The sequence below is a fragment of the Sander lucioperca genome, chromosome 24 (genome assembly GCF_008315115.2).
Source record: "Sander lucioperca isolate FBNREF2018 chromosome 24, SLUC_FBN_1.2, whole genome shotgun sequence".
Classification (NCBI taxonomy): Eukaryota; Metazoa; Chordata; class Actinopteri; order Perciformes; family Percidae; genus Sander; species Sander lucioperca.
The window spans coordinates 16,114,732-16,140,828 of NC_050196.1; the positions used below are offsets into that span (position 1 = coordinate 16,114,732).

General features: G+C 42.3%; 2 protein-coding genes across 3 annotated transcripts; one reads left to right on the forward strand and one right to left on the reverse strand.

The window, feature by feature from the left end:
• Positions 1–882: 882 nt before the first annotated feature.
• On the reverse strand, positions 883–4,730 carry sumo1 (small ubiquitin like modifier 1). Its single transcript, XM_031292244.2, has 5 exons — positions 4,598–4,730; positions 4,164–4,238; positions 3,283–3,360; positions 2,957–3,028; positions 883–2,385 (listed from the first exon to the last, which is right to left on the reverse strand). The coding sequence occupies exons 1-5, from the start codon at positions 4,607–4,609 to the stop codon at positions 2,317–2,319; spliced, it is 306 nt and encodes a 101-aa protein (XP_031148104.1). The 5' UTR covers positions 4,610–4,730; the 3' UTR covers positions 883–2,316.
• A 601-nt stretch (positions 4,731–5,331) lies between these two features.
• On the forward strand, positions 5,332–18,695 carry map3k2 (mitogen-activated protein kinase kinase kinase 2). Of its 2 annotated transcripts, none has more exons than XM_031292238.2 (18): positions 5,332–5,684; positions 7,640–7,712; positions 8,381–8,499; positions 8,870–8,910; positions 9,003–9,102; positions 9,204–9,317; positions 9,822–9,918; positions 10,140–10,270; positions 11,245–11,324; positions 11,752–11,816; positions 12,105–12,197; positions 12,469–12,708; positions 12,825–12,973; positions 13,088–13,219; positions 13,570–13,699; positions 13,800–13,977; positions 14,202–17,928; positions 18,020–18,695. In XM_031292238.2, the coding sequence occupies exons 2-17, from the start codon at positions 7,658–7,660 to the stop codon at positions 14,419–14,421; spliced, it is 1,944 nt and encodes a 647-aa protein (XP_031148098.1). In that variant the 5' UTR covers positions 5,332–5,684; positions 7,640–7,657; the 3' UTR covers positions 14,422–17,928; positions 18,020–18,695. The 2 variants fall into 2 exon arrangements, with proteins under 2 accessions (XP_031148098.1, XP_031148099.1); XM_031292239.2 differs by having other exon boundaries at positions 14,202–17,922.
• The last annotated feature ends 7,402 nt before the right edge of the window (positions 18,696–26,097 follow it).

Consider the following 26,097-nt stretch of genomic DNA (forward strand, 5'->3'; position numbering starts at 1 on the left):
AAGTCATTTAAACAAGTTCTGAGTTGCTTCCAGATTTCAGGTAAATTAAAACATTGTTCACTATGTGAGCACAAGCAGCAGTCTAATTTCTTTCTACTAGAATACGTTGTTAGATGTGGACACACTCCACAAGTGGACTTTTACATTCCTTCCGTTGAAACCTTACTACATATCCAGTAAGAAGCAAAACCACTCGTTGAAATATACACAGCAGGATTTTCTTAAATATTTTATTCAAAAAAAGCAAAAAGCTCATCTGCAAAATTTCAAACCATCTGTATCAATGTTCCTCTAATGATGAACAGTCCCGTCAGCTCACTGAGATCAAAACACAGCCCTGGGGGGGTGGGGGGGGTTGGCTAGAGTGGAGTTAACCTGAGCCGTTCACTGACACACGGAGGAAAAATGAACAGTCAGGTTGAAAAAATCCAACGGAGGAGATCTTTTAAGGACACCTCTGGGAAATGCCAACCGTTTGATGGATGATCTATAATCCCCAACTCACTGCGTCATTTAATTTAGAAAAGGATAACTACTTGATTTTAAAGTTGCTACTTGGTATGTTTATGGATGTTGGAAAAACAAATTGTGTGGCAGTGAAGACCGCTGACATGCTTCTGAAATTTGTATTGTGTGCGCTGAAAGCAAAAGCGTCCCAGAGGTGCAGTTCAACCATCATCCATTGCAGCTTTTACCTGGCATTATGGGTGTTTGTGAAGACTGAAATAACCAGACTGTCAACAGACATGTTTTGTTGTTGGTTATTTCATCCTTCAGCACCCCAGTCTGCACATAGCTTGTCATTTATCTCCTCATACTAATTTCACAGATGCCATAGTTTGAGGGCTGCTCATTAGCCTTCTTGAAGAACGTCATACAGTACACAGATCCAGAGTTTAATTCCAAAAACAAGGGCTGACACCAAAGTATAACTGTAAATGTCACTGTTCATAGATTTTCCTTGAACAAACTGCTGGAGGACAGAATCATCTGAGTTTAAAATACTGTCAGCGAGCAAAATATTTCCATATCGGGTATATATTTAGATATATCATCACTGAATCTCTCAAATATAAATAAAAGAAGACCATGGAGATGCATATGAGATAGCATTCGAAATACAACATACAAGTAAAGCACAATTATTAATTAAAAAAATGTTTAAAATGTCATTACCGTAAAAGGTCAATTATCATTTTACAATTTCATGATGGCTGCATTTTTTTTATTTTTGTTTTAAATGGCACACAGTGATTGTAAATGCAAATTTTTGAAATCTACAGAGACAAATGCTGACAATGTGCCCAGTAATCCAGCTGTTGATGAGCACATGGTGTCAAAATGAACCCTCTGTGTGGTAAGAACGCCTGTGAAAGGCCCTGAATGTTAAACACAAGATGTGTGAATTGAACTGCCTCGTGTATCTTTGACACCTATCTCCTCAGTCAACAAAATGAACGGGTGCAAGCTAAATAGTTTTTCAATGTCCTGTACAAGGGAAATAGAAGATGAAACCAGTGTTTGCATCACTGCTAGTCCAACACAGATTTAAAGGCATAGTGCATCCAAAACTGTCTGACATCTGCCCAGCAGACACAGCTTTGCTTCAGCCTCCTCAAACTTAAGAGGCCAGAAGGACTTGTGTTTTGCCACAGAGTCCATGTGTACTTGCATGTCTATTGGGATTGATTAATAATCTTTTTCATAACAGGGTGCAGAGCAATTGCTAAAAATCGAGAAGATAAACAAGTAAAAATTTAGGTTTTTGGTCCCCAAGTGCAGAACACATTATATAGGAGGGGCTGTTTGAAGACTTTACTGTAATATTTTCTGGTTTAATTATTTTATAATTCTTTGCTTAGCTGACACAAAGCTGTAACTAACTGTGTGGTATTGTATCGTGATAATTTACTTTGTCCTGCGGATGTAATATGAGATTAGATGAAAACATTTTCCTTTTTGGGTGAACTATTACTTTAATGCAGACTGTTCCTTGATAGCATGATTTGTTTCTGCTGACACCCCAAAAAGACAGGACAAAACACCCACAATAATGTTTGTCTATGTATATTTGGGTGTAACACTCACGTTGAATGCTATTGCTCGGGTCAACAGCATGAGCATCCCTGCACTTCAGAGACCCAGAGAGCCACTGTCCTCTTCCTCGCCTCAGTCTGTTCACACCCTCACATACGGAAGCCCTGATAAGAGTCGCTTTTGATCCAGATGGTTTGAAACTGAACAAAAATACGTACATACATACATACAAAATAAAATACAAAATAAGAAAAAAAAAATAATTAGAAATGCATGAGTTTAATCATTCCAAAGTCCGCCAGTCTGTTCTTGATAAACCTCGATGACGTCCTCGTCCTCCATCCCCAGCTGACATGGACAAACAGCAGAGGAGAGACATGTCAGTAACAAGTCCAAAACACAACATTTGACTGGTCATTTCCCCTACTTGCATCAAATTACATCTGCAGAATTAAAAGTGCATCTATTAAATCTCTGTCAGTAATGGAACATGTATTTATATTTCAAAGCTGTTATGTGCCAATGAATTGTTCCAGATCTGCGGACAAACAGCCCTTTGTTCTAAAAGTCAAATTAGCAGTGGTTTGTTCATTGATTAGCTCAGCTGCAAGTGTGTTGCTACTGAATAAATGCATTGTTATTTTAAATGTAAAGTAGTTGGTGCAGTTTCAGAAAAGTAATAGAAATAACATTTTTATGTAGTTCAGAATATTCAAAATGTTCATTGCCAAAATTGCAGTAGTATAAATATCCCCAGATTTCGTTGCTCTCATCATAATCCTATAATGAGTTTTTAGGAACTTTGAAAAGGTAAAAAGGGAAGTAAATGTATACACTTGTATGTCTTTAAAGAAACAACACTCTGGATCAATAGAAATTTCATCAAGAGAGGGCTGCTCAAGTCGAGAGACAAGTTTACCTCTTTGGGAGTTTGGTTGTCTGCGATTCTCTGTCCTTCAAACAGAAACCTTAGCGTGCTTGCTGGAACACCCTGTAGGAAACAACACACGGCAGTCTAATACAATGCTCTCTGGTGCTGTTGGAGTTGATTTGACCTCTAATAATCTATTCTAAATAATAACGTGATAAAAACAAAGTTAGTCTGAAAATCCAAAGACTCAAAATCTAGTTTAAAGTCATTTAAAAAGTGGTGTTTTTCTCAGTGCTTTGTTTATGGCCAGGAATCAAACCTGTGTGATTTAGTAACACAGAGTGGCTGATGGTAATTTCCCTCTTTCCTCATACCTGTCTCTGACTGTAAGACTCCTTCAGCTTCTTCAGATGTGTCGTCATTTTAACCTTAAAGTGAATTTCGCTGCTGTCCTGTGGGCGGAAAGAGAAAGTGACGATGAGAAGCAGAAGAAATGCAGGCATGGTTGGGGCGACAGCTTTCTATTTTGAAGGTAAGGCTGGACTTTGTTACTGACTTCCCAATTCATTTCAGTTCTAATTCATAAAGTCCCAAATTAATTTGGTTTCTTAAGATTAAATTACATCAAATAAATACCAATAATGCATAAATAGACGTGTTTCTCTGAAACTCTCTGAATCTTATTCTGGAAACATAACTATCTTTTAATTGCACAAGTAAGCAACTATATATAACTTTTTTGAGGTAATGTAACCTTTTTGTATATGTTGTAATAACTCGATTTCCACAGTGCAGACGGTATGCACATTGTACAACCCCAACTGCACTATTTATAAAGAAGTAACCACAGTTTACACACAACTTTATAATAAAAATGCACATATTCTCTGAGTCATTCAACAAAAAAAAACGTGATTGGACAAGTCATGCATCAACATATATCATCCCGATTGTTTTTGCACGCCCTGCACAAAGAAGTAAACCTTTCTATTCCTTTTTAAAACAGTTGTTGTACATATTTGCTTTAGTGCATTTTACATATTTGTATTGCAATATTTCTTTTCTATATTTATGTTCTTGCCTTTTGCAGTACTTTGCTCTATTGTTTATTTTGTATTCCCTTTTCATATGTTTATGGTATGCACGAGACCACGACACATTCCGTGCAGTGAAAACTAATTTTGACCATAATTCTGATACTAATATTCCTTTAAGCTCTGTGAGACCCGTCCATCATGTCTGCATTCATACACACCTGACCAATCACTTTTAATTTAATGTACTCTCCATCCTTCTTATCGCCCCCGTCTTGGCTGGATGGTTTTGTCTCCTATAAAACATCAACAACAAATAAACAAACTTCAGCAGCAGAAAACATGTAAACGCCACACACATTACAAATAGGCCCGAAGGTTTAATGTCACTGATGCTGAACACTGATACTCGCATATGTGAATGTTTCCGTTTCAACATGCTGGTATTACTTCTTGTTTTATAGCTGACCTTTGAAAATGAACTAAAACCAAAGCATGTAATATACAAGCAGTGAGCTCTGGGCCTGAAGCTACATGAGCTAACAGTTAGCATGTTAAATAACCAGATACGAGGATTCAGCCCCAACTAAATTGTCTGTTTTTAAATTTCGTGCAGACTATAAACAATAAAGACTCTTCGAAGTGTATATCTTACCGTATCTGACATGTCTTTCCTCTGCTTGTGTTGTTAAAATGTATTGACAATAGATGTAGCTAGCGTTAGCTTATAATCGCAGCTCCAGCTTGATGTTGTGAGAATTCTACATCGACCGGAAATGACGTTCTAAATCGTTTCCTTCAAAATAAGTATCTTTCTAGAATGTGAATATTGTTGCACTTTTCTGTTAACTTGAAGAATAAACAATATGATATGTTTTATCACTGAATGTAAAACATAATATTTTGTCTTAATGTTCAACAATTTATAAAAAGGAAAAACGGGAAAATAATGTAATGTCAGAATAAAGACATTCTTATGTGTTTTGAATGTAATGAGATGGAAAAATGTTATTTTTTGTACAGTTAATTTTATGATAAGGAAAATTCCACATTCACAAGAAGAAAAGGGCGGACTCCAAACCAAACTTTGGACATTTATGCGGGAATTGGCCGTGTGCTCTCTGTGATAGCAATACAAAAACCTAGCAAATGTATTTATTTGACAAGTTTCAATCGTGATCTAGAAAAACAATACACGTCTCTGACATCACATGTTGTGTTTTGTTGGATTCTTCCTACGAGGTTGGGAGGTTAAGACCTATCAAGTACACCAAAATAAAAAATGTCATTTCCAGGTCACAGCTGTCAACATAAAATGCGAAATATGTGACCATATGGTGTTTTCCCTACACAACGCAGCTTGTGTTTTTATTTTGTCAGCAAAATGTCTCCACTTCCGATAACCATTTGTTATTACCCTTTAGCTTAACGCAACGGGGGGGCAACAGCGAGCGAAGCTACCAGGTTGTAAAGTGCAACAAAATGAAAGCTTTCGGTTAACTTTGCTTTTTTGTTACCGCACAGACACGGAGTTACTTTGTTGGATAAACTGTTATCGTGTCATTTGTCTGCCTGGGAAGAGCCAGTGGGCTACACTGAAACCCGTCGGGCCTCGTCGTCGTGGCCCAGCAGGACTCGAGTGAAGTTGGAGCCAAACTTCTGCTTCCTCCAGCGGCTCTCTGCAGGGCTCGGGGCTCCTGTCACCGGCCCTGTGGATGAGGAAGTGACTCTAAATCTACCAGGTAAGATGATAAAGATGAAACCTCGCGGATCAGACCTTTCATTAGTTCGTTTGCAGTGCGGGAAAGCCTTGAATAACGGCTAGTTAACTTTAGCATTAGCTTAGCTTGACAACTTCCCTGGCCTGACAGCTAGCTAGCTGTACAATGAACTATCGGCTAGCATTAGCCACTTAGCTTCTCTGACAAGCTAACGTTAGATATGTGTAGCTAATTGTGTGTTGTGGTTATAGTTCAAGATGCCAAATCATTCATTAAGCACATTTTGCAGCAACAGTTGTTAATATTGCGGGGCTACTCCGCTAACGCTAGCAAGTTGGTTTAAAGGTCCAATATTATGCTAAGTTTCAGGTTCATACTTGTATTTTGGGTTTCTACTAGAACATATGAACATGCTTTAATGTTCAACAAACACATTATTTTTCCAATACTGTGTGTCTGAATATACTCTGTATGAAACACTCCATTTTAGCGCCTGTCTCTTTAAGCCTTTCTCCCGAAAAAGCCCAGTGGGCTCTGATTGGTGCAGCGTTTCTGGGTCTTCCCCATCTGCATCTCTGCACCATCATTGCAGCCGGGAAATGACAGTAACCACACTTTTTACCTTTAAAGACCCAATTACAATGTTTGTTTACAATAACATCAGGGTGCATCCTGTACAATTTGCGGTGTTAAGCAAACGGGGGCGAGGAACAACTGGATATACTTTAATCTAAAATGTTTGATGCTTTCATATGTCAACGCTTTCACTAACGTTCCCTTGGAGACTTCATTTACCTGTTGGGCCACAGACTAAAGTAAATGACACCACTCAAACTAGCAGTCATTCCGACCGGTGGTGAGATGGTATCAAAGCAACACGGTACAGAAAATAAGCACCGCAGAAACGTCAGATAGGTCAGACCTCTGTGTTTAACTATATGTATTTAAACGTTACAGTTACGGCAGAAAATGAAAACAGAAATGACCAAGTTTGCTGATTTCACATATCTCCGCAATTCAAATCAATGGCCATTTGCCTACCCGGAAGTGATTTCGTTAGTGTGACGTCAGAGCGATTCGGTCTATATAATATAGTTGTGACATCACAACCGTACAGAAGTCCTACCAGTTTGTTTAAAGGCACCGTTTCTGAATACGGGCTGTGTGCATTTCTCTGTAGATTTAAAGTTTTGATACTTTCACAGTATTTATATAGCACCTCAACCTGCCCTATAATAAAAATAACACATGGAAATCTTACATTTTACAATATGGGACCTTTTTAAAGCTAATTACCTTCCACAGGAGGCAATAATAGTGGCAGTGTTGTTGGTATCAACTTGGACTCAACCACAGTGGTTTGCAAAGGAGGTTTTTGTTTTTGGAAGAAAAAAGTTAAGTGCTAAGCAAATGTTAGTGTCACAGCCGACTCTCATCAACGTGATGGATTTGTCTGATTTTACGTCCCCTGCAGACAGTTATCTATCAATATCATTAATGATTATCATAGACTCTCATTAGAGGCCATATTGACTGTCCAGAGTTACATTTCAACCTCTTCAGACTGATACAGATCCTCTCGGTAACATTAGTGTTGTGAGGTAACATCACGACCTCACACTAAAACACTTTAAAATGTTATGACAACTAATGTGTTGATTGAGGAGAAGAAATGTCGGGGAATATATGAATTGATAACAATCTTACAGAAATGATTGCAACAAAATGATTTATTTTAATATTAATTTATTCCTTTTATTATTTATCAGAGTTATCAAAAATCTTACTTCTTTCCTCCCACCTAAACAGTGTTGGGACATTTTTTTTACAGTTACTGTGAGAAGTATTTTTACCATATTACCCAGCCCTGTGTAGGAGAGAGTCACTGTTTACAGATCTGCTGATCAGCTTCAGGCTCTAACTTGTGTCCCGATCAGCTGCATGTCAGGATTTATGTTGTCCTTTTGCTGTTGCAGGAGAAAGGAATCCCTTTGATGGGAGAATCCTCTTTCCTGGCCTCCTGGGTCAATCGCCGTGCCATGATGATGGGTATGTGTGTGCTTTTTAAGATAGTGTTACTGTTCTGGCAGTCAGCCAGCTTCGTCTTTTGTCAAACCTACAACCCAGGGAATGTTTTTTTTCTCACCGAACAATGTTTTTTGACATCTCTGCCCCACAATAAACCTTTGTTATGTACTTCAATGTAAGTGGCATTATATATATATGTATACCACTGCAGCTCTGGAAAGATAATATAGGTAATTTCAAACTGATTTTTACTGCAGAAAATATTGTGCAGCTCTACTAAGGAGAAGGCAAGGACATTTGTTATTGTGAAGAGTAATTTTGATGTCGCTCACAGTTTACATCAAATTAAATCCACCCAGGGAATCAGGACTCATAAGCCATATTTATGTAGAAATAAAAAGTGGTAAATAGTTGTGCTCATGTTAACTAAACTATAATTAGCATTCAGTTTATATGTGTGTGTGTGTGTGTGTGTGTGTGTGTGTGTGTGTGTGTGTGTGTGTGTGTGTGTGTGTGTGTGTGGCCTTTTTAGGTTGAAGTAGGCCTATGTGTTTGGTACTGAGATGTTTTTGTGACCAAGTGGATTTTGTTAGTTCACAGTTATGTTTGTGCAGTTTGGCTGAAGTAATTTCCCTTTTTTCACCCTTCATCAACTTTTATCAATAAACTGAAATGTTGTCGTCACTCAGATGAGCAGGAGGCGCTGAACTCGATCATGCAGGACTTGGCCGAACTGCACCGCTCTAGCCGCCCTGCCACGTTCCTGTCAGACCTGGGCAAACCCAAAGCCTCCTCGCCCAAAAACCAGGTAACCACTCCGTTAGAAAAAAACATGAGGCTGGGCAAGAATATCAGTCAAAGAATATTAAGTGAAGTAAGACACAAACCGCTTTATCTTTAACAACATTCTAACTCATTAATTGAATCATTTAGATTGAGTATAGTTACAGTATACAGATTTTTCTTTCAAATGCTGTTTCACTCCAGGAAAGAGGGGACTTTGTAATGTGAAACTGACAAAAAATGTTGCAACAGCAAGTTAATACAGAAAAGGGGACCGGTTTAGGAAACATGGATGCTTCCTGGAAAAAATATGAGACAATAAAATGTCTTTATGTTTCTCTTGTGTCAGTGTTCATTCATCCGATATGAATTTAACGTGACTGTCTTTCCAACAGAACGATGTCAGAGTGAAGTTCGAGTTCAAAGGGGAGAAGAGGTGAGGCTTCGACCAGGTTCACCTCTTTAATGTTGTCAGCGCAGACCTGTCGCTGTGCTTTCTTGACCTCTGACCTCTCTTCTTCTCTTTAGGATCTTGCAGTTCCCTCGACCCGTCAAGCTGGAAGACCTGAAGGCGAAAGCCAAAGTGGCTTTCGGTCAGACGATGGACCTTCACTACACCAACAATGAGGTATGAGGCCTTCACACACCTGCACCTTTTTTGATGCTGATATTGAGAGAAATGTTTAACCAAATGGATATCTACGTCAAAGTTGTGTTTTCTTCTTGCAGTTGGTGATTCCACTGACCACTCAGGACGACCTGGACAAGGCTGTGGAGCTGCTGGATCGCAGCGTTCACATGAAGAGCCTGAAGATCCTCCTGGTGCTCCAGATCTCCTCTCAGGTGAGCAGCCCCCAGATTCAAACACCAGGACAAAACCTTGAAATTAAAATTGATTTTAATCCTAAATTGTATTCTTGGCCTCGACAAAATTTACAGATAAAGAGAAATGTTTCTTGACCAATTTTTTTTAATTCTTCAAAATAATACAAAATGTGTTTTAGTCTGATTGATCACCCGACAATGAAGCTGTATTATATAATTGATGATGTTAGATGATATCTAGCCTTGTATCACAGTAAGGAAGATTTTCAGTATTTTTACCAGACAAAAGCAGCTTTGTTTTTCTGTGTTTCAAAGAATAGTACAAAGAAAGTAAGCTTTAAAAGAAAGCATATATGCCATTGGAAATTTGAAGTTAGTTTTACCTCTGAAGCTGTGTTTTTACACTTTTCTCCCTTTTATATGAGAGCATGCAAAGTTAAACTGAAAACAGGGTGCAAACCAGTTTAAGCCTCCTGACTTTCCTCGCTGTGTTGTAATTAATTGGTTTTTTTTCTTGCCCAGAATTCTTCCTCCAATATGGACCTCTTGCCGTCCCACGAGGAGCTGGACAACACGGGATTCAGGGTCGCTGACAAGAAGAGTATGCTCGCTTTGATAGGTGAATAATGTCTCATGGGCAGACTGATGCAAAATTCTTTAAAAATAGAAATGCTCAGACATGAAGCCAACACAAATATTGATTTAAAATTCATCAATTATTTTTCCCCAAAATATATGTAAGACTTTAAGCTCCTGTCACTCTGATGCACCTACTGACTATTTCACACAAGTGCATCCATTAGACATTAATAAAAAGTATTTCACTTCAACCAACCTCAGGCTCCCATTCGACGGACCGCAGCTCCCCTCCACCAGGATACATTCCCGACGCGCTCCACCAGGTGGCGAGGAACGGCTCCTTCACCAGCATCAACAGCGAGGGAGAGTTTATCCCAGAGAGTATGGACCAGGTAGCACCACTCAGGAGGGTCTTAAATTGGGGGGGAGTCGTGATACACTGGATGCTTGGATGTAAATAACTTGTGTTGTGTGGTTCAGACTACATCCACTGTCTGGGTACATGGGACGTGTTTCAAGCAGTCGCTACGCTTGTAGGCATTAGGGCTAAATGATTTGGGGAAACGTTTAATTGCGATTTTTCTGCCAGATATTGCCATTACGGTTCGATTTGCGATTTATTCATTTTTTCAAGTTGAGCTAAAGTTCAATATTTACTGTGTAACAGATAAAACATGTTATGGAGCATTATAACATGAGACACCCTCAAAACTGCTCTATATTCTCATGCAAGGATGGGAACATGGATATGAACTGCCAGCAATAAGTTTGTCTTTTAATAAGCATGGAACATTGAACAGTCAAACACAGAACATTTTTCACAAAAGCTAAAGTTATAATAAAAAAAAAAATATCAGTACTTTCCTGTGAAGTGAAATGTCTGATCGTCCTCAGGTCAACAGCAGCATCTACATATTGCACCTTCAACGATCATGTTACAAAAATCCACTGAAAATAGGACATTTCTGTAAACAATCTGTGATATGTAACATTATTTCAGCATTAATATAATAAAATAATAAATAAAATAAATAAGTAAATATGATAAAAAGAGGAATAAAACATGTTAAACCAAATGTTACACCAAACATTCAACCAAATATTGTACATTCAATTAATCACTGTCTTCACGATTTGCTAATCGCATTGTTTGAAAACGTGATTTCCATTTGAAAAGGGTTAATGGTTGAGCCCCGGTCATGGTCGTGAAGACGTCAGTGCAGGGAGTCAGCGTAGTCCTTCACGGGCATGAGCGGCTGCTGAATTTTACGTCATGCAAATATGGGAAGGAGTCCTGCACTGCAGAGGATGTGATGATTTATAGGACAGGAGTTTCTTTTTTTCTGAGTTTCTTTCTCTTCTTCAGATGCTGGACCCGCTGTCGATGAGCAGTCCGGAAAACTCTGCGTCTGGAAGTTGTCCCTCTTTAGACAGCCCTCTGGACAGGTCAGGACCTTGGTATTTTATTTATAGAGCAATATACTATTAGGCCAGCTTTAGTGTTGATGATCGTTGTAAATAAATGGAGATAAGAGTCGTTTAATATTACATATCTGCAGATCAGATTAGTTATATTTTCCTACATAATAAAGCTCTTGGGGCGACCTCTAGCTCACCCAGTAAGAGCGTGCGCTCCATGTAGGCTGAGTCCTCTGCAGCGGCCCGGGTTCGAGTCCGACCTGCGGCCCTTTGCTGCGTGTCATCCCCCATCTCTCTCCCACCTTTCCTGTCTATCCACTGTCACTTTCAAATAAATGGAAAAGCCCCCCCAAAAAAAAAAAATAATAATAATAAAGCTTTTAAATGAGCATCAAGCCTAAAGTAAATTCGATACACTTATATACTTTCTTGCTTTTGTTTTCATGTTGTGCAGCGACTACCCGAAGTCCAGGATGCCGCGAGCACAGAGCTACCCAGACAACCACCAGGACTTTCCAGGTAAATGTTTGTGCAGGTGTGTTTGGAAGGTCAAGAACCATTTCAATCACTGATGAATAAGAAAGAAAATGGACTCAAATTCTGAGTCTGGACTGTGTAGGCAATAACAATGAAATGCATGCCCACTAAAATGTTGATGCATGATGTTTCCCCTCTGCCATAATGTAGCTGAAATCAAAACACATTGAACTCCATCATGCAGCTGCTGGATGTCATTTCCCTTTTGTGCCTTCACCATGAATTGTATTGTTCTGGGTTCTTCATCATCATCCTCCTCTTCCTCTCTAGAGTACGACATCCCAGTGTTTGAGAAGTCGGGGAAAGGTGGAACGTACCCTCGACGATACGGCATTCCCTTCGGCCTTCAGGATTACAGTGATGGTGGGTAATTCCATTCTAATGACACCCAACATGCCTGTGTGAGTAAGATATAAATATAGTTTTTTTGCACTACAGCACCTTGGTACAACCATGCTGCGTGCTTATTGGCTCACTGACGCTGATGAGATTGACTCCTTAGGTGTTGAAATTGAATATTTAATGAGGAGGCATTTTTCGATAGAAGTGCCCAGCCCTACAGCTGCACGGTTCCGACTACATTCATATCCCTGATCCATGCTTCTCCTCCTCCTCCTCTTCCTCTGCTCGGCAGGGAGGAAGACCTTCCCACGGGCTCGGCGTACACAGGTTCACGGCTTCCGCTCGCCTGTTAACTTCAGCCCGACCGAGCAGTCGCCCAGCACCAGCAGCGGCAGCAGTGTCTTCACCCCCGACCTAGAGGAGGCCCCGGGGCCCGCCAGGAGGCCGCGGAGGGGCAGCGACATTGAACCCAACCCTAACCCAACGGCCGCTCCAACCCTGTCTGTAATGGACATCAGCCCACCCAGCCGCTGTGAGTTGCCTGTTTCTCACGTTTATTTGTGAGTACAACAGGCGCACAAAGCGTCTGAGCACTTTCTTTTTCCTCCCCAGTGTTTTGATTGTGTGTGGTTTTCATGTTGTGTCCAGCTCCACGCGCCCCAACAAACTGGCGGCTCGGAAAGCTCCTGGGTCAGGGGGCCTTTGGACGGGTTTTTCTCTGTTATGACGCTGATACTGGACGGGAACTGGCGGTCAAACAGGTCCAGTTTGACCCGGAGAGTCCCGAGACCAGCAAGGTGAGAGTCTGACATGTAGGAATGTTGATCAGTTAGCGTGCATGTATGAGAAGTTAAAAAAAGCATTTTAACAGGGAAAAGATGAATGTTTCCTGTCTGTTTTTGGTCATTTAGGAGGTGAGCGCCTTAGAGTGTGAAATCCAGCTCCTGAAGAATTTGTGCCATGAGCGGATTGTCCAGTACTACGGCTGTCTGCGAGACACAATGGAGCGAACGCTCTCCATCTTCATGGAGTACATGCCTGGCGTGAGTGCTCATTGACTTTTTACCACGAGGATTAAATACAGCAATACATCGTTAAAAGAATTAGAATGTATCACCTCTCATGCAACATTCTTGCTCGCTTTTTGTCCCAATGCAGAAAAAAAGAAAATGGTTTATGTAGCTCACTGGGTAGAGAGGTCACATTCAACATTGTTTTCTAGTGCATGTATTGAAGCCAGAGGCGGACACAATTTTCTTTAAAATGATATTAATATTTGAGAGTAAAAAAAAAAACCAATCAGATGAGGATATACAGTATTTGTTTTGGCACAAAAGTATAACAACATCCAAACATCCATTTAATATACATTTCTGTCATTTTTGGCCCAAAGGGCTCCATTAAGGACCAGCTGAAGTCATACGGAGCGCTGACGGAAAACGTGACGCGCCGTTACACCCGGCAGATCCTAGAGGGGGTTTCCTACCTGCACAGCAACATGATTGTCCACAGAGACATCAAAGGTGACCATTTCTGTGATGTAGTTGCTCTTAGACTTAAAGCCATTTTCCAGCTGACATAAAGAGGAAGATGCAGCTGGGTGACGTTCTCTTCTTTGTTCAGGGGCCAACATCCTTCGTGACTCGGTGGGTAACGTGAAGCTGGGAGACTTCGGGGCCAGCCGCCGGCTGCAGACCATCTGTCTGTCAGGAACAGGCATCATGTCTGTGACCGGCACCCCCTACTGGATGAGCCCAGAAGTGATCAGTGGAGAGGGATACGGCAGGAAGGCCGACATCTGGTGAGACAGCACACTTTGATGTTTCCCCCAAACTGTCCTGATCAATTTAGTGGCTTGAATCAAAATCTAGAGCTGCCATTGCATAAGAAGTTGTATTAACTTAGATTTTAAACTTGAAATAATGGCAGTTAGAGTAAGACTACTTTCATCCTTTAAAAAAGGAACTGACAAAACACATCTCCTCCACTCTGTTCTGATTTCAACTTGTGTTATTTTGCCCTCAGGAGCGTTGGCTGCACCGTAGTGGAGATGCTGACACAGCGACCCCCGTGGGCGGAGTTTGAGGCCATGGCAGCCATCTTTAAGATTGCCACCCAGCCCACCAACCCTGTGCTGCCTGCCCACGTGTCGGACCACTGCCGAGAGTTCCTCAAACGGATCTTTGTAGAGACTAAACAGCGGCCGTCTGCTGATGAGCTACTGAGGCACATCTTTGTACATTAACCCCCGAACTTTTAACCCCCCCGCCTGCCTGCTGAACTGCCAGATACGGCCTTACCCGATGGAGCGTCTGACCCCGCCCCCTCCACGCTGAAACCATATTGGACCAGGACAAACTGGCTGGAAGAAGGTGGGGTGTGTCGAGGGTGTGTCTGTCTCTGTTTGTACGAGACTGCCATAGAGGACATGAATTTTAATTTTATTTTTCTCCGCAAGTTGCACCTTAATTTCTCAAACAAGGAAGGGTGGAGCACTTCCTCCTGAAGCGATGAAAACGTCTCCTTTTTAATGTTTGTACGTCAAGCGTTTGGGAGTGGGATAGTGTTGGTGTTGTGGACCTACAGGAGGGGAAGCCTGACTCTGGAGTGGCCCTACCCCCTGCCATCTCGCTGACCCGACCCCAGAATGTAGTCTCCTGCCAAAAGCCAGAGCGCTGGTGATGACCTGGGCCCGCTGCTAAAGACGAAACGAGACCCCCTAGATGCAGAGAACACTCCCCGAAAACAGTTTCCACTCACGTGCCCTCATCCCTCCTCCTCTTCCTCTCTGTCTTTCTGATCTGTCAGACGAAATGTTTTGTCTGTCTGCTTCACTGTTGGTAAACTACCTTCCCTCCTCTTCCTCCTTCATCTTTGCCGTGTGCCTTTTCTGTTTTTTAAAACGCAGTGCTGGAGTGAGTCTTGAGTACATGGATCATTTCCGTCGTTCTTACCCTCAAGGTTTCTCAGTGTTATTTTTGCCTTTGCACCGTTAGCCCAAATCCAGCTGATCTCAGTTCAGCCGTTATGTCCGTTTCTGCCTTTTCCGTACCAGGGACTCGTGGTGTTGAGCAGGGAGCATCCTGATCTCACCTGCCTGCTCTGGCTGGGAACCAAATATCCTTCAGACCTTCTGTTTGAAAGAAACTGCTCATGCTGGTTTAGTAATGAAATGTAGTGGTGGTGGATTTTGGGATGTAGCAGCTAGCAGGTACTCAGACAGGGATTGGTACTCCTGCTTCGGTCTTAGACATGGCAACAGCCATTTTCTCTTGAAATGCACCCTTCTCTCCTCTGCTTCTCAAAGTCTCACCGTTGATTGGTCGAGCTCTTGTCATGGCAGATCAGAGGGGGATTATTGCAAGAAAGTCGCCACCAGAAGGTCAGTTTACTGTTGAGAAATGTTGCTACGTTTTAGCAGCTCACATTCTGGAAATGTACGAATGGACATCTGACTGGTGAGCAGAACATTTCATCTCCATCACTGGATACTAACAAGTGTGTAATGAACTAGTCGACATTTGTAGCTAGTGAATATTTAGAGTTTCTTCCAGTCTTCTATGAAGGTAAATTCAATAGCTTTGGATTTTGGATGATTGGGTCAAGAAAACTAAACGTTTTTATTAACCAAACAATCAAGAAAATAATTAATGAACGTGATCTCTAGTTGCTGCCCTGAAATCAACATTTTTATTTAAATCGGTAAACGTGCTCAAAAGAAAGCAAGAATCTGACCTTTGCTGCCAACACAGGACTTCCTGTATTCTGCCGTGACACCAGATGATTCCTGGAAGCAGTGTCGACCTGCTGCAAGGCAAGAAGCTCACAGCTGATTGGCCGACGGCCTGGCTGTATGACGCTGTCAGTTTAATTTCAAACTAAACGAGTGTAGAGTGTTCAGCCTGGACATCTCTCTGTCTCATCATTCAGCCTACAGGTCCAGTTCAGGGAGCTTCTGCTCCACTGCTTTGTTCCGCTGTTCCATACCGGAGCGCGTTGTTGTGTCAGATGTCTTGTTTTGCGTTTATTTCGGCCTTACGTGCACTCCTACAGGTTAGCCTCACACTTGAAGACGTTTACAGTATCACACAGCTTCGTTCCTTTTCAACAATCGGCGCTGCATTTGCTGTTGTTTCCAAAATCAGATGTTAACTCGTCACTTTAGCCAAACCACAAACACTCCGCTCAACGTGTGCTGGCTCTCGTTGCCGGTTCCTCCCGGGCCGAGCTTCCATAACGTCTGTCTGTCTGAATAGGACTTTCTGTTCATAGCACTGGCTCCATAACTATGCACCAGTAAGATGTGAACTCACTGCACACTGGACAGCTGTATGTCCCGCCTGTGGCTCCAAAACACAACACCTACATGCACACTAATGACTCCTGCTGTACTCTTCAACACGATCAATCATACCTTTTACCTATACCGATCACACCTAATGCTGCTCAGCTCTTTGGTAGTTTTGGGTTGTGAAATGTCTTTTAATATTTGTTTAGGCTGCAGAAAGCCAAATAATGCATTCACAAAACAAACAGAACTTTGCAGAGAAGTAATGAGGTGTAGAAAACTGTCTTCACTCGAAACCATTTCTATGTTCTGATGTTAATCAGACAGAATCCTCCGAGTCTCTGCTGCAGCTGCATGTTTAATCAAAGTAATAATAGGATTTAAACAGACGGTATCTAAAGCTTTTCTCTTGCATGTATAGAGGTCAAATCTGACAGGAAGCTGGAGTGTTTATGCAGATACGTTTCTGTTTACTAAAGGTGCAATCAGTAATATTTTACCGCCACAAGTTAATTGTAATATGTCGGAACAGAAAGACCCACTATCTGTTGTGATTTTCTAAACAAGTTGGGCATGCTCTGAGCTTCCTGGACTTGTGTAATTAAACAGGGGTGGATAGTTGTCAGGTGTCCAATGGTACGCAAAATGTACGGTACAATACAGAGTGCAGTTTTGGAGGTCTGCGGTTGGTACGTTTACGGTACTCGGTAAAACTTTATGCGCGATCACAGAAGGCTTGTATCATGTGGACGCGCCGACAGTGTTGTTGTCATTACTTAGAATTCCTCATGAGGGAGACAGAAACTACGCACTATAGCTTTAAAGAAATGCAAACAACCCATAGTGTCCCCCATAGTGTCACTGAGAAATGATTTTGCTGGTTTGCGATTGTTGTTGTAGTTCCCTGCAGCAGCCACTAGATGTGAGTAAAGAGCCATACTTTACTGATTGCACCTTTTTACAAGCAGAAGGAAAGTTTTTTATTTTTGCATTTTGTTCGTCAAGCCTTCACTGATTGGTGAAGGGTTAGTTTGACGATGACTTTTCGTCATGAGTCGACCCACACAGAACCTTTGTCGCAGCTCAGCTCGTGATTTTCTCTAAAGGCACTTGTTAAACTTCTGCAGCTCTGTGGTAGATGTTCAGCTGCAGTCTGAGACCAACTCCTTCACTCAGTTTATGCTTTTTCAAAACGGTCTCTAAACGAAGCTACAGAAGAGAAAAAAAATCTTGATTTTTGCAAACATCAGTGGTTGTATTGAGTTTGAGGCGGCCTGCATTAAACTGTCTGTTGTAAATGCCGCCAGCACTGGTAACCCCTGGAAACGCACTTCCGTTATGCACTCTTTGATTGACTGATGCTTTTTCACCATTCTTCATCGGCTGACGCTTGTGCAGCTCCGATCAGCGACCTTTCCTTTGCACATTTTAAAGGTGTGTGTGTGTGTGTGTGTGTGTGTGTGTGTGTGTGTGTGTGTGTGTGTGTGTGTGTGTGTGTGTGTGTGTGTGTGTGTGTGTGTGTGTGTGTGTGTGTGTGTGTGTGTGTGTGTGTAAGACTCAATATATGAATGTATTGTCTTGATTTTTAACCGTCAGATGGCCTCTTTCACCACCGTGGATTTACTCGGTACCAGTATTTGTCATCTGCAAACGCCAAGATACACCTGTAGTTCTCTCTTTAGTGTCTAAAGCCACTGCTGCCACTCCTGGGTGTGTTTGTGTGTGTGTGTGTTTGTGTGAGTTTGTTTGTGTATGTAAACGTGCATTTACTGCAATTTGTGCTCTTTGGACACTGCGCCCGAAATGCCTTGAGCATTCTGACTGTAGGAGAGGAGAACATTAAAAAAAGATGATAAATGAAAAAAATCATGTACAAATGTATAAAATGAAAATGTACCCTTTTAAAAAAAAAAAAAAGAGAAAAGTCCACTTATATCCCACATGTTTGGTCTCTGTATTGTAAAAGAAGCCATGTTTATAATTCTGATTGGTTTGTGACCAATACGCCTGTTTATATCAGATCTGTATATCTGTGGTACGCATAATTTTTTAATATATTTTTTATTTTACTTTTTTTTAAATGGGAGATTTTATGCATGGTTGGGTCCTGAGAGACGCAGCAGTGCCGTTAAATGGTTGCTGTTTTTTGGCAAAATTCTGGAGTATTGCGACAGCTCTGTGTTCATAATTACGATTATGACGATGAAAAACAATAAAAGATATTTATTTCACTTTTTTGTGAATGTGTTTTTGTTTTAATGAAAGACTTCTGCTCAGACATGAATTAAAATTGTAAGTTTGTAACAAACACCCAAATTTAAAAGCCTTTTTTGTTAATAGAAGACTTAATAGTTATAATCTTTGAGGTTTATTTTTTCTAATTTATCGGGAGCAGCAGTAGGTAGCTGCTACAACTGAACCATTCCTATACAGGAAAGAGATGGATTACTCTTATTTTTAAAAACATTTATTTGGTTAGCTAATAGTTCTAGCTAATAGCTAGTATTTATTCATATCTACGGTGGCCCTGAGAGCTCAACGCACTGAAAATACAACGCCGGGTGTAGCATATTCTAACATTGGCTCAAATTATTTGCTTGTCGTAATATAAGTTACACTTAAATGGAAAGTAGTCGCTAAACGAGCAAATTACCATACTACAGTGCCAGCCGAACTTTATCTTGGTAACATATTCAGAAAATAAGTGGTATGCCATCTAGTGGCCACGGCCCGCTACTACAACTGCATTAATATCAAGTTACAGGAATTGCATTTAAGCAACACTTTCCGGTTGCATCCTTCAAAATAATATCTGAAAAATAGGTCTTATGATCTTGTGGCCACGGTCCGCTATTACAACTGCATTAAGTGTTGTGCCATGTAGTGGCCACGGTCCGCAACTACAACTGCATTAATATCAAGTTACATGTTAATCTTATATCAAAGTAACATATTCAGAGAATTTGGTTTAATTTCCAGTGATGGCGGTATTGTCAAGTTAGACAAATTGCAAACAAGCCATACTTCCGGTCGAATCACTAAAAATAAAATAGAACTATGTGTAATTGCGCACTGTGACCACAAGAGGGTAGTGGAAACTCATGATTATTGATGCTGGCGATACAACTGTCACTACACGGTGTCTGTAAATGTAATCCAGGGGCGTCGCACCCGTGGGGGATGTGGGTGTTTTAACACCCACACTTTTCCCGGTGAGAGGGTTCAACACCCAGACTTTTTCTGCAGTTTTTTCCACAGTTTTGCACAAACGCCTTGCGTCGAACTGCCGCCGTAGCTACGTGGTAGGCTGTGTGTAGCGATTATATTGCCTGAGTGAACAGAATTACGTCCATAGCAACGCTCTGTTTTTCATGGCAAGGGTGTGTTATACTTCGCAGCGGTCTTAACAGAGAGCTCCCGTTAGCTAAAACGGCAGTTTTGGGGGCATATCATAAAGAGTGCCTTTGTGCCTCTTAACAGACACAAAATGCAATTAAAATGTCTGTGCAACATGAACAGGGCCCTTACATGACAACAAGATGCGTTTTCAACTCAGACATTGTTTAAATTCACCTACCCTGTTAGCTGCTAGCTGCCGTCTGGGATGAGTGAGTGTTCAGCCAGGCTTCAGTAATAATCATCAAGCAGCAGTTCCCTGTGTATTTGTAGCATATATATATCCATTTTGTGTGCGATCCATCTGGCGTTGGTGAATAGTAGTCTCTGCAGTGGCGAACTGTGTGTTAGTTGCCTTTGCCAGGCTAGCAGGCCGACCGGCATCCTTCTAATTCCTCCCCGCCTTCCTCACCTGCCGCGGCCGACAACAATCCACGGGCGCCCGCTGGTCTGGTGGATGTCCTTCAGAGGACAGTTCATGCTTTCGCGGCAAGATTTGCTTTTGCTTTTGCGGCGAAAAAAGTTTATTTCCCCCTCAAAAATAGGTAATTGAGCACTGTAGTGGTTATGATAATATCAGTGACTATGTAACTACATGGAAACGGGCCAAATGATGCATATTTCTTCGCACAGTAATAGCGTTACTGAAGGCTAGCTCTAGCTCCATAGGTTACTCCAAGCGTCTTCCCTTGTGAACACCTCCGCTCTTCACTCTTCTCACACCACGCTCCGATCTGCACACTGCTGTTTACCTTTTCCTGCTACAACTGAAATCCCACGGGACTTCAGCGCAAGACTACAGTCAGCCTTCTGTAACGCTGTTACTTTACAAGAAACAGGCATCATCTGGCCCGTTTCCATGTAGTTACATAGTCACTGATATGATCATAACCACTACAGTGCTCAGTTACCTATTTTTGAGGGGGAAATAAACTTTTTTCGCCGCAAAAATTTCGCCGCGAAAGCATGAACTGTCCTCTGGAGGACATCCACCAGACCAGCGGGCGCCCGTGGATTGTTGTCGGCCGCGGCAGGTGAGGAAGGCGGGGAGGAATTAGAAGGATGCCGGTGCACAGTTCGCCACTGCAGAGACTACTATTCACCAACGCCAGATGGATCGCACACAAAATGGATATATATGCTACAAATACACAGGGAACTGCTGCTTGATGATTATTACTGAAGCCTCGCTGAATACACTTACTCATCCCAGACGGCAGCTAGCAGCTAACAGGGTAGGTGAATTTAAACAATGTCTGAGTTGAAAACGCATCTTGTTGTCATGTAAGGGCCCTGTTCATGTTGCACAGACATTTTAATTGCATTTTGTGTCTGTTAAGAGGCACAAAGGCACTCTTTATGATATGCCCCCAAAACTGCCGTTTTAGCTAACGGGAGCTCTCGGCATTAGCTGCAGCAGCTCCAGTTAGCTAGCACCGATTCGGCTCGTTTTTTTTGCTATCGACAGTACTCACATACTTATAGCGATCAAGATGAACATAAAAATTGCCCGGAGTTCTCCTTTAACTCTTTAATGCTGCTGGTACAAATTGCTATCGTAATTAGGTAGATACAACCCGAGCTAACGTTAGCTAACTGAACCTATAATTTAACATTAAGCTGTTAGCTAGCTAGCTAGGTTGTCTTTTGCCATTTGTGTTCGTAAAGTTTAATGTCCGGTGGCATTTTCATCTCTTTTTATATGCCGTTACTGTAGCTATATGCGTAACGTTAGCAGAGATTTAGAAAATGGTGTGTTTATCAGTTTTAACTACAGGATGGGAGGTAACTGCACCATTTTAACTTCACTAGCAACGTTAAATGAAAGCTAATGTGTACGAATAGTTTGCCATGTAAGAAGTATAACGTTCCGTAACATTAGCTACGTTATAGCATTCATAATAAACGGATAAACGGATCATAATATAATTACGTATGTGCTAATTTGCATAAAGAGCACAACAGATCTAAACATTGGGTATAGCCAGGTGAAAATGTCTTGTTGACATATAACAGTAAAAGACTTAATGTAAAGGTCTGAATAGAACCCATTTAGGCTACCCATGAGCATTAATACATAGAGGCAGGAAGAAGTGCTTTAAACCAGTATTGATTATTGAGTGTATTAAACCAGTATTATTATTGCAGAGATGGGGTTTGGGGCTGAGTCAGTGGGACTGTTTCTGGGGGATGAGTCTGAGGGAAGAACAAGGGTAAGGAGAATGCAGAAGACAAAAGGTAGGTAAAATAAAAAGTGAACCCCCAGAAATCCCACAGACCCAGCCCCAAACCCCATCTCTGCAATAATAGGCCAGGGTTTGTCATTGTTGTAACTCACCCTGGTGCTTGATGGAACACAGCAGTCCTCACAGAAGCTGATGTATGACGTCACAGCCTCTGTGTACTCAACAGTCTGGATGAGTACACAGAGGCCTGTTCCATCAAGCACCAGGGTGAGTTACAACAATGACAAACCCTGGTTCACAGCCAAACTCAGAAGGTTAAGGCTGGCTAAGGAAGAGGCGTTCAGGAGTGGGGACAAAGACAGATTTAAAGAGTCAAAGTACAAATTTAGCAAGGCAGTGAAGGAGGCTAAACATCGGTACTCTGAGAAGCTCCAACGCCAGTTCTCAGCTAACGACTCTGCGACTGTCTGGAAAGGACTTAGGCAGATCACCAACTACAAGCCTAAAACCCCCCACTCCTTCAATGACCGACACCTAGCCAACGACCTGAACGAGTTCTACTGCCGATTTGAAAGACAAAAGGACAGTCCTGACACCATCCCCCACGACACCTCCCTACAGCTACAGCCACTGTGCATCACCTCCACCTCCCCCACCTCAATAGGGTCCTGGCCCCCCCCCCCACCAATGCCCTCCTTAAAGGTCCCCTCCACCTCCACCCCCCCTCCCACCTCAGTGACGACTCTCTCCATTCACGAGAGGGACGTCAACAGACTCTTTAGGAGACAGAATCCCAGGAAAGCTGCTGGACCGGATGCTGTCTCCCCATCCAGCTTGAAGCACTGTGCTGATCAGCTGTCTCCAGTGTTCACAGACATTTTTAACACCTCACTGGAGACATGTCACGTGCCAGCCTGCTTCAAGACCTCAACCATAATCCCTGTCCCCAAGAAGCCAAAGACCACAGGACTTAATGACTTCAGACCCGTCGCCCTGACCTCTGTGGTTATGAAGTCCTTTGAGCGCCTTGTGCTTTCACACCTCAAAGCCATCACCGACCCCCTCCTGGACCCCCTGCAGTTTGCCTACAGAGCCAATAGGTCTGTAGATGATGCAGTCAGTTTGGCCCTCCACTACATCCTCCGGCACCTGGACTCTGCAGGAACCTACGCCAGGATCCTGTTTGTGGACTTCAGCTCTGCCTTCAACACCATCATCCCGGCTCTGCTTCAGCAGAAACTCTCCCAGCTTGGTGTGCCTGACTCCACCTGCAGGTAGATCACTGACTTCCTGTCTGACAGGAAGCAGCATGTGAAGCTGGGGAAACACGTCTCCGACTCACAGACCATCAGCACCGGTTCGCCCCAGGGCTGCGTTCTTTCTCCTCTGCTCTTCTCCCTGTACACCAACAGCTGCACCTCCAGTCACCAGTCCGTCAAGCTTCTGAAGTTTGCGGACGACACCTCCCTCATCGGACTCATCTCTGATGGAGACGAGTCCGCCTACAGGTGGGAGGCTGACCACCTGGTGACCTGGTGCAACCAAAACAATCTAGAGCTCAATGCTCTAAAGACAGTGGAGATGGTTGTGGACTTCAGAAAGAACCCAGCCTCACCTGCCCCCATCACCATCTGTGGCTCCACAATCGACACTGTGGAGTCTTTCCGCTTCCTGGGAACTACCATCTCCCAGGACCTCAAGTGGGAGCTGAACATCAGCTCCCTCGTTAAGAAAGCACAACAGAGGATGTACTTCCTGCGGCAGCTGAAGAAATTCAACCTGCCAAAGACAATGATGGTGCACTTCTACACAGCCATCATTGAGTCCATCCTCACATCCTCCATCACCATCTGGTACGCTGCTGCCACTGCCAAGGACAAGGGCAGACTGCAGCGTGTCATTCGGTCAGCTGAGAAGGTGATTGGCTGCAATCTGCCGCCGCTCCAGGACCTATACGCCACCAGGACTCTGGAGCAGCTAGTGGAACAGCTGGATTTTCGACCGTTATTAACCGATATTAAATTCATATTATTATTATTATTATTATTATTATTATTATTAATAACATAATATATTATTAATATACAGTCTATGCTCCCGTCTCATGCCCTCCCGGCTGGTGCCGTCCCCGAGCTTCGGCTTTTCAAAATAAAAGCTCGCGTCTGGTCCGCTATGTGTTTGTACTTTGGTGTGTTGGATGTTTGTGAACTAAACAATACGACAATCATGCTGATGAATACAATAACTTTTTCAGCAGATGTCTTACTTACAACACGTTGGAGTTAGCAAAGCAGTTTAGTGTTTATATGTGCGGGCAGGATTTATTCAGTTTGATAAATCCCACGGTAAATTGGCTGGTTTACTAACAGGGAGGGACTAGAAATCCTGTCTGTTTTTTGTATTTCAAGAGCGAATTGCTCCACAATATGAATACAGATTGATCACTTATTTTGTTGGTAACCGTTGTTGTATAATAACAATATTATACTTGAGGAGGCCTACACTTCAGTAATTTCGGACCTCGAAATTAAACCCTCTGATGTAATATGGCTTAAACAAACGTCAACGTTAAACGCTGGTGCAGTTTTAAATGTTTTATCACCACGAGTTTACAGACGTCTCTGCTGATGAGTATCAGCTGACCTGAGCCGAGACACACCCACCAAACCAGAGAAAACATATCTCAAACATAGATTTAATATTTGCAGTCTATTCTCTCTCTCTCTCTCTCTCTCTCTCTCTCTCTCTCTCTCTCTCTCTCTCTCTCTCTCTCCCTCCCCCGTGAGGTCGAAAATCCAGCTGTTCCACTAGCTGCTCCCTCTAGAAGCCTGGAGAACTTCCGTTGTGTAATCTGGATGCAGCGTTTTTTTGTTGCATTTGTTTTCTGGGTTTGTGTGCTTTTATTTTTGCATCGTTTAATATTTGCAGCGCGTTTATCTATTTGGTTGTGTTGTGTGTATTTGCAGTGCGTTTATCTATTTGGTTGTGTTGTGTGTATTTGCAGTGCGTTTATCTATTTGGTTGTGTTGTGTGTATTTGCAGTGCGTTTGCTGAATGCTGCGCATGTGTTGTCAAATTAATGAAGTTGTTTTTCTTTTTCCATCGCTTCTTTTTTCGGGGTTTGTGTGCTTTTCTTTTTGCATCGTTTCATATTTGCAGTGCGTTTATCTATTTGGTTGTGTTGTGGTATTTGCAGCGCGTTTGCTGAATGCTGCACATGTGTTGTCAAATTAATGAAGTTGTTTTCTTAATTTGCTTGTGTTTTGTCTATTTGCGTGTGTTTTCTTAAGTTGCAGGGCGTTTCCTCCTGTCGGCATTTAAGTCCCTCTGGCCGCAGTTCCTGTAACTATTTTCAGCTCCTACTTCAGGGCAGGCTCTTTTCGCTGTTCCCTTATCAGCATATGAACCTAGATCAACTAGGGTCGGGTTTCCCGTACAGACAGACCAACAACGGGACAATTCTAACAAATTTCACCATCTTATTCATCACTAAATTCACTTCTGACGTTTTAGACGATAAATGAACTGTTTAGATTTCGAATATAGGCAGTCTTGCGAAAATTGATGCCGAATTGACAATTTGCTTCAAAGTTTTCAGAGTTAAGACGCTCCATGAAGTGAGGCGACAGCCAGCAGGCGCCTGCCCCGGCCGCTAGCTCGTCGCTCGGCCAGTTATGCCCAGAGACCCCGCTGTGTGCTGGAGCTCTCTCAGACCGCTCTCGTAAATAAGAGGCTTTTATTTCACCGGTTCGCTTGTTTAAATATCACAACACATGTAATCATAAGATTAACAGGAAGAACCTGTGGTTAACTGTCTTTTCGGAGTTAAACTCCACCTCACTGGCCGGCCGTCACGCACGCACACACACACACACACACACACACACACACACACACACACACACACACACACACACACACACACGTCCACAGCGCAGCAGGCAGAGGCGGGGGAGAGAGAGATACCCGTTTCGAGAGACTTGTTTAAATTATGACAAATATGCTATATACATTAGATTTAGTATTTAGTTAATACTTTTTTTTGGTGTAG

Excerpts from the sequence above, each read along its gene's own strand:
- sumo1 (XM_031292244.2), bottom strand. Across the intron at positions 3,361-4,163 it reads AATTAAAAGTGATTGGTCAG|GACAGCAGCGAAATTCACTT; the intron begins GTGTGTATGAAT and ends TTCCGCCCACAG. Across the intron at positions 3,029-3,282 it reads AGTCTTACAGTCAGAGACAG|GGTGTTCCAGCAAGCACGCT; the intron begins GTATGAGGAAAG and ends TGTTTCCTACAG.
- map3k2 (XM_031292238.2), top strand. The coding sequence starts at position 7,658 with ATGGGAGAATCCTCTTTCCTGGCCTCCTGGGTCAATCGCCGTGCCATG. Across the intron at positions 9,919-10,139 it reads GAGTATGCTCGCTTTGATAG|GCTCCCATTCGACGGACCGC; the intron begins GTGAATAATGTC and ends AACCAACCTCAG. Across the intron at positions 10,271-11,244 it reads TCCCAGAGAGTATGGACCAG|ATGCTGGACCCGCTGTCGAT; the intron begins GTAGCACCACTC and ends TCTCTTCTTCAG.